Source organism: Neofelis nebulosa, chromosome 5 (assembly GCF_028018385.1).
Source record: "Neofelis nebulosa isolate mNeoNeb1 chromosome 5, mNeoNeb1.pri, whole genome shotgun sequence".
Classification (NCBI taxonomy): domain Eukaryota; kingdom Metazoa; phylum Chordata; class Mammalia; order Carnivora; family Felidae; genus Neofelis; species Neofelis nebulosa.
In genome coordinates this window covers 34105010-34117250 of record NC_080786.1, presented here as the reverse complement: position 1 = coordinate 34117250, position 12241 = coordinate 34105010, and the positions used below count along the sequence as shown (strand labels likewise).

Sequence of the window (12241 nt, the reverse complement as noted above, 5' to 3'; positions counted from 1 at the left end):
GTTTTCACAAAAAGCCATGTCAGACACCCCAATCAGTGTCCTTTACAAAGAGTGCCATTTCAGAGCTCCGTCCCACAGCTTCGCTTCAGTCCTGGGTCTACTCAGGAGGTACACACTATCATCCCGTTCTCAGGCAGGGCAGCTGGAGACTGAAGTTCCACTGCAATTGAACTTGCTCAAAGGCACAAAAGGTCAGTGGCGGAACTCGAATCCAAGGCTGCCAGACATCAAGAGGCTAGGTCTCTAATCACCCCACTCACTTGCCCTCATCCTCTGGCTCCAGGTAGGAAGGAGACACTTCCTCACGACCACCAGTGATCTCCTCCTTAGTTTAGGTTTGCTCTGTAAGAATGTGCTCTGGGCCAGACACGGGCAACTTATAATGTCCTCAGCAAAACTTCAGGAATATCTGAATAAGAGGAAATAAGACAACTGCTCTTCTTTTCTTTATTAATGGGTTGAGCTACACAAAGACTTGATAAAAAGTTACATAAAAGGCTCAAGCATCGTCGAGACCCTCAGGCATCACTCTCCTGTCACAACAATGGCCATCCGGTAATACTGGGTAGCAGAAGCTGTGCGCTCATGGGCGCTCAACAATTCAAGTATCTTTTGTTCTAAGTAAACCCAACATGGAATTTCTAACCCAATGGGCTGCTAATGGAAGGACTCTGTCTGTGGCTCCAGGTTGACTGTCACATGTCTGAGGGGCCTTTGGGTCAGAGCTGCCATGTGTTCGTGGGTCACATCTCTTGGCAAAGTGAGACAGGCCACACTCGGCTCCCAGGCACTCTCCACAGCAAGCAACACGGGGTGGGGTCCAAGTCCTAAGAAAAGCCATCCAAGTGACCCCCGTGTGGCAAAATACAGGAGAAGCCAGTAGCCAGAGCCCCAGGCTATAGGGGTCGGGAAGATGGCTAAGATTACCTGCTGGAGAGAAAAGTAGCCCTCTAATTGGGGTTGTCAAAATTTTAGGAGGAAATCTGAGAGCACACAGGGGCAAAGGCATGGGGTGGGAAGGTTCAGGAAGGGTGTATTCCAGATGTGAAGGTAGCACTATTCAGGTGGTCTGGAAAACCAGTGGAACACCAAAATGTCACCAAAGATGAGCCCCATTGGGCTCCTCAGTCACGGAGTAGCATGGCCACCTGATGTTCTGACAGACTCTGCCATGTGGCCATGGAGAGGTACTGTGCTGGGGATGCCCCAGGGTACACTCCATTCTGGCCTATCTGGAAGCCCTCACTGCCATAAGGGCCCACAGTTCTCTAAAACACAGACCTGTCTTTTAAAAGTGTTATTTATCTGTGGGCCACACTAGGTCATGGACAATGAAGGCTGACCCCAGACTCAGCAGCAGGCGGCCTTTCCTTAACCAGTTTCCCCCTTGAAGAACGGAGCTGAGTTGTGGGCTGACTGTAGGAAGGATGTTCTGGAAGATGGGGCCAGGTGGGCAGGAGCACTGCTGGGATCAGAAGCAGATGGAACCCCTTTGTCTGGTGACCTTCATGGCTAAGGAATTCATTCTATGTCAGCTGATCAGCTTCCAACGGGACCCCCCACTCAGTGCAGCCGTGGAGTCACAGGATCCACAGAGGGCAGGGGGCAGGAGTGTGCTAGAGGTGGTCCGTGCCCGCTAGTTTTCCAGCAGCGGCCGCTGCCCGCCACCCCTTCGCCACGGAGCATCTCCGTCCTTACTTCTTCCCCCTCGTCTTGCTGCCGCCTCCTCGTCTCGTCCGCACACGGGGCTGCTGCGTACTCGGCTCAGAGGAGCATAAGGGCTGGAAAGAGCCTTGTTCTGTTAGTGTTTAAAATGTCCATTAACACTACAGGATCTTGGGACACTCTGAAGTGCTCAATCTGGAACGCTCTTTGTTATCTTTCCGTTTAGGGTCAGGCCAAAAAGGCCCCTTTCGACAAATAAAGGAGTTTGATTTTCTAATTAACAAAAGTCCCAATTATTTCATTCTACACAGAATCACTCCTCAGCTGGGCCCCTGGGGCTGGTGATCTTGCTGAGTTAGGAACTCAGCACACTTTCAAAACCAGAGAAGAATCCCGGTGTCTCATGTCCAGTTGGGTGCTCACTTTCCCAGGGTTTCTTTCTCCACAGAGTGGCCAGGCCACCTGCTGGGGCTGTTCTAGTTTGCCTAGTGATCTGACTTGTATCACAGGGGAAAGAAGGTCGTTAGCTGTGCTACCTGGTCTTTCGACCTCCTCTCAGCGGTGCGCTGCTGTTCTTGCTGTCTCTACAAGCACCCTGGCTGGGAAAACCCAGCCTTTGAATCACTCAGAAGCACCCGAGAGGGAAGTGGCATTGTCAGGATGCTGGGGGAGTGTCCCGTTGCAGACATAGGTATATGGGAGCCATAGCATCACCCCAATCCTCCTTTCTCCTTTAATTATACGTTATAGTTAAGATCCGAGAGGTTAAGAAAAGTATGTGCCAGGAAGGCAAGCGAATCTTAAGTTTGCAAATGCTTCGAGGGGTTTGCTCATTTACTGGGCTTTAAGAAGTAGTAGTCAGTCAGTGGACTCAAAGGGAAAATGGCTTCAGGTCTTGCTGCTGTTTTAGTAATAACAGTATTGGATCGTTTTTGGTTAAGATTCAGCACGAACTCGAGTTTTCTGGATGGCGCCCACATTAGCTTAGTGTGACGTGTTGAAATGTACATGCCCATGTCAGTGTGTCTGTATCCGAGAGGCACCAGGCAGCACAGGCCGTGAGAAAGCGGGAAGAGACAGATTCGGGAGAGCCCTCAGAGCACAGAATGGAATCTGCACTATCTGAAAAGTAAACGAACCCCTCTGCAAAGCCAATCAGCTTAATTTATACATTTAAAAAGGATAAGAAAAAACCTTCTTAAAACTGACATGCCTGTGCCAGCCTCTCCGCTCAGCAAAATAAAATTCCATTTCCTAATACCTACACCCTCAAACACAGCAGAACCTTCTGGGTGAATGCATCTCTCTTCTCTCCAGCTTGGAGGCCACGAGTGGGGTGTTCATCCTGAGGCCTCCAGCCACAGTCCTCATTAACTTCCAGGCTCTCGGTCCCTCCACTTCCATGTTGAGCTGAGTTTTGGCACTGCTGGGAAAACTCAGTTAAAAACAACAACAACAACAACAACAACAACAACAATATTCCAGACATGTTCTCAGAGAGGCCTGCTGAAGACTTAAAGCTCCACCAGTCAGTGGGCACAGACCCCTTTAATAAAATAATAATCACTAAAATAATTTAAAAATCTAAAAAAGACACCCAAGCTCAGACACTTTGGGTTGGAGGCTGGAGCCGGTGGGGAATTGATCATGGCTTATTTGGTACTTTGTCTGAGGTACACCCTTCAATGTCAAATCAATACTGTGTACTTCAAAGAAACAACATAGCCACTGAGAGAGACGGGGAGGAACCGGGTTGAATCAACGTGAGGGGCTTGGGTGCTGCTTCTGTTTAGCGTTGCTTCCCGGTCTCTTACGAGACATGGGAAAGCCTGTGCCCTTTTGGCAAAGCCAAAGCATATCTCCTTCCTGCCCACCCTCCCTTTCTCCCTTCCCGTGCCAGGTCCTCGGGCCAAGGGTCATGGTTAGAAATGGTTTTCAGTGCGGTTAGGCAGTGGAGGGTCCCGAGGGCCGGCCAGTTCACGGTCACTGTGGCCAGGGTCTCAGGCCCGTCACAATATCACGCACTGCAGTTTGTGGGTGCCGGTGGCCCGGTCTCCCCGCCATTTGGTTTTCTTCTTCTTCTTCTGGCTCTTTTCCGGAATCTGTTGCCTTTTGAGACAGTGAAAGGCAGAAAAACAAAGTCACAATGGGCTTAGCTTCTCCCTGCCCCACCCTCCTGTGCACCAGGCGGGCCTGTTCTGGATGCTGCTGGAGGGCTTGTCCTGGAGAGTGTCTCTGGGACAAAGAGAGTGGAAGGCAGAGAGGGCAGTGCAAAGCCTGTCCTCCTACTGCTGAGAATTCCTGACATCATGCTGTGGCTACAATTATTTAAATCATAAACTACATTATATGTTATACAGTATTGGCCTCTATTTTTATGTTTCATATTTTTAAAAAAATGACGGGTCAGCTGAGGACAAAAGCTCTTTACATGTTTTCTGGTAACCATTCCTATGTCTGCAACCTGCCCTTGGAACGACAGGTCCCTAACCAAGACATCACCCGCCCATGGTGTGGCAGCATATCCTAACTGGAGGCCCATGGGAAAATTTTTTCAAGCGTGAAGAAAGTAAGGGCTGTACCATCACGGTCCATGCTGGGGAATGAGGACAAAAGGCGTGCGTGTGTGAGTGCATGCACGTGGATGTGTATCCTGGGGGTGCTGAGAGGTAGCAGGTGGGGAGTACTCTGTCAGAGCCCCACGTGTGATTTCGTAGCTCGAGCTCACCAGCACATGGCCTCACACTACGTGCTAGATATTTGAGGGCCACTGGGTAGGCTGTTCTGCATGTTGCAGATTTCGGAAGTGGGCAGATGGGCAACAGGGGAGCAGCCAGGAGGCTGGTTCAGTCCTCTAAGCACAAGGTGGTTAGGGCTTGGACCCTGACCATGCAAAGGAATGCAAGCGAGACCATGGACCAGGATTTCCGATAATATTTGCAGACTGGCAGTGTGTGCAGTCTGGAAAGGAGGCTCATGTGCCTCGCTTTAGAAATTTGAGCCTAGGAATTAGAACGGTGGTTGTTCAGGTGACATGTCCCAGGGTGCTCTGGCATCAGGGTGGGAAAGAAGAGACAGACCTGTCTGTGGTGCTGACAGGTGCGGTGGTGTGGGGAGAACCTCAGACAGGGGGAGGGAGTTGCCCTCAGGGAGCCTGAGCTGCAGAGCCTAGGGGAGGCCAGGGAGGAGGCTGAGTGAGCACCACCGGCAGGAAGGCTTCTGGATTCCCCCACAGGTAGTAGGAGTGAGGGCAGGTGTGGGAAGGCAGGTGGGAAGGGCAGGGAAAAGAAATGAATGGAGGTACAAGAAATCCAAAGCAGGCCCAGAACTGTGCATCCTGGGCCTTGGAACAAGTGCTGCGTTCCTCCAGCCCTGCGGGTGCCCATCCTGCCGCAGAGGCCCCGCTTCTAGGGAGGCGTGCCATGCTCACCTAATTACCCTCACCAGGTCATGGAAGGCTTTGTCGACGTTGAGAGGTGGGTCCTTGGCACTGGTTTCTATGTACGGAATCTGGAAGGCAAAGCTCGACTTGGTAAAAGTGGCTCGGGGGTCCACCAAGCCCTGTTCCCTAAAACCGCAAAATCTCAGAGGTCCTGAGGAACTGCCTGCCTTTAGACACCCTCCCCCCACCACAAAACCCCAGCTTCAACAACCTCAAGCCCTTTCGTAGCTTCTTGTTCCTTACGGCTGGAAAATTTTACCAACAGCTTTTCCATTTCCCTCTTGTTCTCTAGTCATAGAGATCTTTAATAGCCCCCCCAAAATAGAAAGGAAGTGATCTTTTTATATACTCGAAGACTAAAGACTGTTTCATTTATCAAACTAAAATAGGATCTGAGGCCATTCTTTTTTTCTTTCTGAGGCCCATTTCTCCACCGTGAAGGGACCTCTGCTTCTTCCTGGGCCCTCTCTAGAGGGGACTGTGGCAGGAAAGGCTGAGGCGAAGCTGGGCCATGGGCAGGACTCTGCACCCTGGTGACCCCTAGCTGGTCTGTGCCTCCCCGCCCCCAGCATCTATGAGTCTGGGAGCTCAGCACAGCACAGTCTGCATCTATGAGTCTGGGAGCTCAGCCATGTTTACAGAAGGCTTGTGCCTGCACGTTTAATACTGAGGGATCATCATCCGCCTGAAAGGCAGTCAGCACATGGAGAGATGTGGCTGAGGTGGCCCCACAGGACAGGTGTTGAGGGCCATGTCTACACTGAGCCTCGGGCCGGTACATGGAGGGGAACGAAGGTTCCATGAGGTCAGGACACAGTCCTGAGCACACCTCTTCTCCTGTAGCAGGGACCCCACAAAGGCAGGAAGCATTCATGCCCACTCCTCCATCAGTGGAGAGGGTGTGGGGTTTGTACAAAATATACAGGCTTCCCCAGGCCAGAGCGGTAAGCAGCTTGTGACCAGACTGAAGAACTGTGGTAAATTTCATCACTTTTTCCTGGTTACAAAACTAAGGCATTTCACTGTAACACTTTCAAAAAAGAAAAGCCCAGTGAAGAAAATAAAAATGATCAACAGTTCAAGTGCCTGGGTAAGGGGGTGACAGAATAAGCTGTTACTTTGGAAGAGTGTGTTATATACGACTGCCCAGAACATACCCTAAACTATCTTCACACATTGCTGTGGCTTCAGACAGAGGTCTCGTAGTTGACCCAGACCCCAAGGTCAGGGCACAGGAAGTACGGCTTGCTCAGACTTTAGAAGTAGTCATCCAACAAATCTCTGAACCTCTGAAAACACTGAAAGAAAACTGTCCTCCACTGTAGGTTGTTTGATTGAGAGGACTGTGGGCTATTTCGCCCCCCAGGTCTCAACATCCCTGACCTCAGTGAACCCCCCCTTAACCGTCTGAGGTGAGCAAGTATCTCCATTGTGCAGTGGGAGACTGAGCTCAGAGTCTGACACACTTGCCCAAAGCCACACAGAGGCCAGCAGAGAATCAAGGTTTGAAACAGATGCATGTTCCACTTGCTGCCTGGCCTCCCACAGACAGGTAGGGGTGCTGAGGTCATTGGCAGAGCCTCTTCCAAGCATGGCAGGCACCCCTGCTAGCGCCTAGAAGCCAGAGATCCGTGGCACCCCGTGAGGCCAGGACAAGGCACTTCTATGTGCACACTGAGAGGGGAAGCGGGAAGGTGCCAGTAGTGGGGCCCGGGACCTAACTGGGACCCCTTCACATCCTGTGACCCTGCCAGCTCAGCAAGTCCATGGATCCGGGGGCCCCAGACCACTGCTGTCTGCTGTTCCCCTGCACCACTCAGAAGCACATCACTTGTAGCATCCCCTAGGTCCTCAGGCACCCCCCTCCTTCTTTCTGGGTGTCTTGCCTCTACCAGTAAAAAAAGGCTGATGTGCATTTTCTGGGTTCTTAGAATTCTAGGATTTCAGGAGCAAGGAGACTCAAACTAAGGGAAACCCTGCAATAAATGGTAGTACGCTCTGACTCAGCCACAGGGCTAAGAAATGCCGTCTTCCTGCACAGGGTGGGGCACCAGCCTTGCCAGCTAAAGAGGAACTTGCCTTATGAGCTCTAAAATAGGATGTTATCCAGAGTAGCTCGCAGAGTCATTTGGTCAAATAAGTCACTTGGCTGCAGGAGAAAGACGGCTGAGAGAGGGGAGTCCCGGTTCTGGAGGTGCGTTGCTTATCTGCAGAATGGAGCTCCTCCTGCCTGCACAGCACCCTCCCCTCTGCACCCACCCACCCAGCTGCTTGGGAGGGACGCACACAAGGTGAAAGCCCTAAGAAAGCCTCCTCAGGCCAGTGTATGGAGCCCAAGGCTGTGAAACGGAGCCGGCTCCTCAGGCCTGTCACTGTTCAGAATGTCCTGCTGCTGAACCAGCTCTCCTCTGGAGACTTCAGGGCAGCCCTGTCCTGGTCGATCACTCCCTCCTCCTTGAGGCACCTTCTTCACTTGGCTCTCATGATGCTCTGCTTCGGCCCTCATGTGTCACTGACCACTCAGGCCCTTTTATGGCTTCCTCCTCACTTCCCCACATCACTAGTTCAAGTGTCCCGGCCTCGGCCCCTCAGTTTGGGGCCCTTGCCCTACCTACACCCACTCCCTTGGTGTTCATGGCTTCAAATGCCATCTACATGCTGTCGATTGCCAATATTTACCCCAGATGCTATATCTGACTGCTGTCTTGGCATTTCCATCTGATCATCTGCTCAGCTCTGTAAATGACACAGATATGCAAGCAAGCTCCTGTCTTGCACACACTTAATCCCACTGTCTCCTCTGCCCAGCTACTCTCACTCCTGTCTTTTGAAAGTTGCTCATGCCCAAACCACAGGGTCACCTGCCATTCCCTTCTTTCTCTCTCACCCCATATCCAATCTGTGCACAAACCCTGTTGGCTCTCTTAGAGACATGTCCAGAATCCAACCACCTCCTTGCCACTTTCACGAGTCCCACCCTGGGCCATGTTAACCTGCACCTGGATTATTGTGGCAGCCTCTAACTTGTTTCCCTGCTCCCACGATTGGCCGCTACCAACCCTACTCAACACGGCCACCAGAGAGAAGCTGTCCAGCCATAAGCCAGACCTCATCACTCATCACTCATCACTCAAAGCCCTCCAGTGGTTTCCCGTCTCCCTCTGAGTAAAAGCCCATAAAGCCTTAAACCCCTTCTCTGACCTGACCTCCCGCTACCCACCCCTCCCACTCCTGCTCCAGCTGGTCTTGCCGATCCTCAAACTCCCACCTCAGGGTCTTTGCATCGATTATTCCCTCAGCTGGAACGTTCTTTCCCCAGAGGTCTGTGGGGCTTACTCCCCCACCTCCTGTAAGTCCTTGCTGAAATGCACCCTCCCTAGCAAGGCTTTCTCTGATTACCCTATTTGGAAAAGCATCCTCCTCCACCTCACATTCCTGACCCCCTTCCCTGATTTACTTTTTTCCATAGTACATGTCACCTTCCAACACACTGTAATTTGCTTTGTTTATTATCTTCTCCTGTCACTAGACATAAGAACCATAAAGCAAGGGGTTTTGTTTCCCAGGGCCTAGTACAGTTAAGTGAACATGTGAATGAACACAGAAGGCACAGACAAGCAGAAGTAACTTGTAGTGAGCCCCCTTCCTCTACTCACACAGCTGGGCCCACCAGGCAGGGGGATGGGGCAACCTTGCAGCAGACCTCCCAGCAGGCAGAGTGGACTTCTATGTAACTGACCAAGGAGGCCAGGGGCCTGGGCTGTGCCTGTGGGGGGGAGGGGTGGGAAGAAGCCCAGTGACCCCTCTCCAGCACATCCAGAGGGCAAAGGGGCATCACAATGAACTGAGAAAAAGAAAACAAAGATGTCTGCTGATATTCACGGAGTGGCCTGGGCAAACCTCAGCGTGACCAGCCGCAAGATGGGCATAACGATACCTACCTCAACATGTGGCTATGAGGCCTAAATGCTCTCCCGGCATAATACCTGTCATAGAATGCGGCTCGGTGAACTGCAGCTCGTCTGATGATTCTGAGCATAATCAGGCGGCTGGCTCAGAGAACAGGACAGAAGCCAACCCCTGCACAGCCCCACGATGAATCTGCTGTGTTGAAGGCCAGGAGGTGGCCTGAACGCCACAGCTCACAGGTTGCTGTGAAGGCCCTTGGTCCCCACATCAGAGCCCCTTATGACTGAAGAGAGTGCTTTCTCTCTGGTCTGCTATTTTGTTTCACAACATATCCCTTATCACATATGCCCTCTACCCACTACCCAGGAGCCCCAAGGTACCACAGGGGTGATGGGCATGGACTTGTATACATCCCTGACCATCCAACACACACACACACACGCATACACACACACACACACACACACACACACACACACACACACACACACAACCTACATTGTGTTTGGTCGCCATTTCTTTTCCTTGTTCCCTGGTGATTTTCCTCAAATGCATCAGATCGACTTTGTTGGCCACAAGGATCATCGGAAATGACTCTCTGGGAAATAAAGGAACAGCAGCTCATGAAGTTTCACGGCTCCCACACCTGGTGACAGGAACACAGCTGCACCTCAGGCACGGTGCAACCCATATTGCCTCCCTGGTTGCCCTGGGGCCAACTCAAGAGTCCTTCTCTCCATGTCTCTAGGCACGGGAAGGGGGGGCTCAGGACTGCTGGTTTGGAGGCTTGCTGCAGGGAGAGGAAAAGGGTTTTCCTGGGAAGCTCCTGGCTCAACACCATCAGTGAGGGCCCTGACAGACTGCTGTGCGGGGGAGGGCTGGCTACCCAGACCTGCTCCCTTCCATCTCCTGGCCACGCTGATATACCAGCCATGCAGGGCAGCTGTGGCCACCAGCAGTGGCTCGGGAAGAGCATCAGGGCCAGCGTCTGGTACACAGCTGGCATTCAATAAATGGCAGCTGCAAAATCAAGATGGCTCCCAGGAGAGGAAGAGTGGGATCACAAGACATGTCTGCCTTAAAGATTTTCATTGACTTGGGGCGCCTGGATGGCTCAATCGGTTGAGCGTCTGACTTTGGCTCAGGTCATGATCTCGCAGTCTGTGAGTTCGAACCCCGTTGTAGGGCTCTGTGCTGACTGCTCAGAGCCTGGAGCCTCCTTCAGATTCTGTGTCTCCTTCTCTCTCTGCCCCCACCCCTCCACTCTCTGTCTCTCTCTCTCTCTCTCAAAAATAAATAAACATTTAAAAAAATAATAAAGATCCTCATTGACGTATGTGGCCATATTGCCGCCTGAAGGTGAAAGAAATGTCAGTCTTACAGCATTTTCAACATCATTGGGCATTTTCATTTTTAAAAATTTAGAATTTCACAGGTAAAAAATACTACTTTATTATTTTTCTTGCATTTATTGGGTTAGCCAAAAGGCTGAATATTTTCTCATATCAGAGTCATTTATGTTTTCTCTTTTGAAATTCCTACAGTCAGGAGCTTAACCCACATTTACGTCTCAGAGCTTTATGTGTATATGTGAGTGTGTGTGAGTGTGTATCCCTTTCCCTGGAAAAGTTACTAATACTTTGCCTTTGGAGTTGGTGTGAACGAGGCTTTTCTGAATTTACTGAGATTTGTTCAAAGCTTGCTCATTTCCTATTCATTTGTCCTTTTACTCTCTTTGCATTGCCTCTTTAAGAGCCAATTAACTGAAAACACCAGTTAGGCTGAAAAGAAACTACAAATTATTTAATTACTCCATACAATGCTAAGGAAAAAACCAGCCTTTAATTAGGTGCTTGTAAATCCCACAGTCAAATGTGATTTAGCCAATTACAACGCATACTGGAGAGAAAATTCACTTTTTCTTTGAACATGATAAAATTTGGTTAAATTGGGGGCATCAGTGGGGACAGTTTAGGAGAGATGGGAAGGGGCTGACTTAAGGCTTGAAAGCAGTTTGGCCCCATGGAAAGAACTGGGGTAGGAGCCCAAGGGACCAATGTCTGAGTTCACCTCTGCCCCTCTGTGCCTCAGTGAGAGAGACTGAGACAGACAGAGCCTGCTCTGATCCAGAGGCTGGGAGGTCCTGGCCCAGCTGCCCTTACCTGTCCTTGACGCGCAGGATGAGCTGGTGGAAGCGGTCCACGTGCTCGAAGCTGGCCTTGTCTGTCACCGAGTAGACGATGAGGAAGCCGTCCCCTGTGCGCATGTACTGCTCCCGCATGGCGCTGAATTCCTCCTGCCCGGCTGTGTCCAGAACTGGAGTGGGATGAGGCCACTCAGAGGCTGTCACCCCCCACTGTGGAGCCCTCCTGGCCTGCAGACCCCCATGCTGCCACTGCCATCCCCAGGGTGGCTCCAGACAAGCTGTCCCCACGAGAGGCTGCATGAGTTCCCTGGGCTGAGGTGTAAGGGACCCAGCAGGGCCTCAGACACTTCAAAGTATGAGGCTCTAAGAGACTCATTTGTGGACCTGGTGATTCCAACCTACTGTGCTCCCTGGGCCTTAACAGTCTGTCTACAGAAAAACCTCACAAAGTCCATGATCAACTCTGCTACACAACCCCTCTGGGGTCCCCACACCTGGGCTTGGATCCTGCTGCAGCCCTTACAAACTGATTCCTGGGGAAGTTACCTGACTCTCTGAACCCCCTTTCCTCTTTTGTAAGATAGACACAACGCTTCCACCTTGTAGCTCCTTGGGAGGAGAGCCCAGGACATGCGCTGGGGAAGCCTGAAGAGGCCATCCCAGGTCAGGGAGGGTCCTCAGTTCCGGTGTGGACAGACAGCAGGCAGGCCATGGGGAAGGAGAGGCCTCTGAGAGCCAGGATCACTTGCCCCTAGGATGGGGCTGTCACAGGGGTGATGGGAAGGGAAGCTGGGGAAGGAAACAAGAATGGCTGGGGAGACGGAGCAGGGCACCATCTCCACAGAGGGTCTCTCCCCAACCCATCCATCCCCTCTCCTTCCCTCCACCCTATGGACTTCTCAAGCCGATTCCCCTCCAGCTTCCTTGCTAAATGTGCACCCCCAGGCTGTTTCAGAGGGGTGACAGCCACAGCTGGGGGTTCTCCTCTGAGATGCACAGGGCTGACCCCCTTAGGCCTCCTGAAGCCCCTCAGCATCCCGCAAGTCTCTGCTCACCATCCGGCCTCTCCCATTTCCTAG

General features: G+C 51.7%; 1 protein-coding gene across 6 annotated transcripts in view; it reads right to left on the bottom strand.

Moving 5' to 3' along the window:
- Positions 1-433: 433 nt before the first annotated feature.
- MRAS (muscle RAS oncogene homolog) overlaps positions 434-12241 on the bottom strand; it is a 55476-nt gene continuing 43668 nt past the window's right edge. For 5 of the 6 annotated variants that reach the window (XM_058730003.1, XM_058730001.1, XM_058730002.1 and 2 more), the window contains exons 3-6: positions 11179-11332; positions 9515-9614; positions 5096-5175; positions 434-3774 (exon numbers count right to left, since the gene is read on the bottom strand). In XM_058730003.1, the coding sequence (XP_058585986.1) occupies positions 3675-3774; positions 5096-5175; positions 9515-9614; positions 11179-11332 (434 nt within the window). In that variant the 3' untranslated portion in view covers positions 434-3674. Of the gene's footprint in view, positions 3775-5095; positions 5176-9514; positions 9615-11178; positions 11333-11761; positions 11952-12241 lie in introns of all 6 variants that reach the window. The other variant, XM_058730006.1, reaches the window with a different exon arrangement.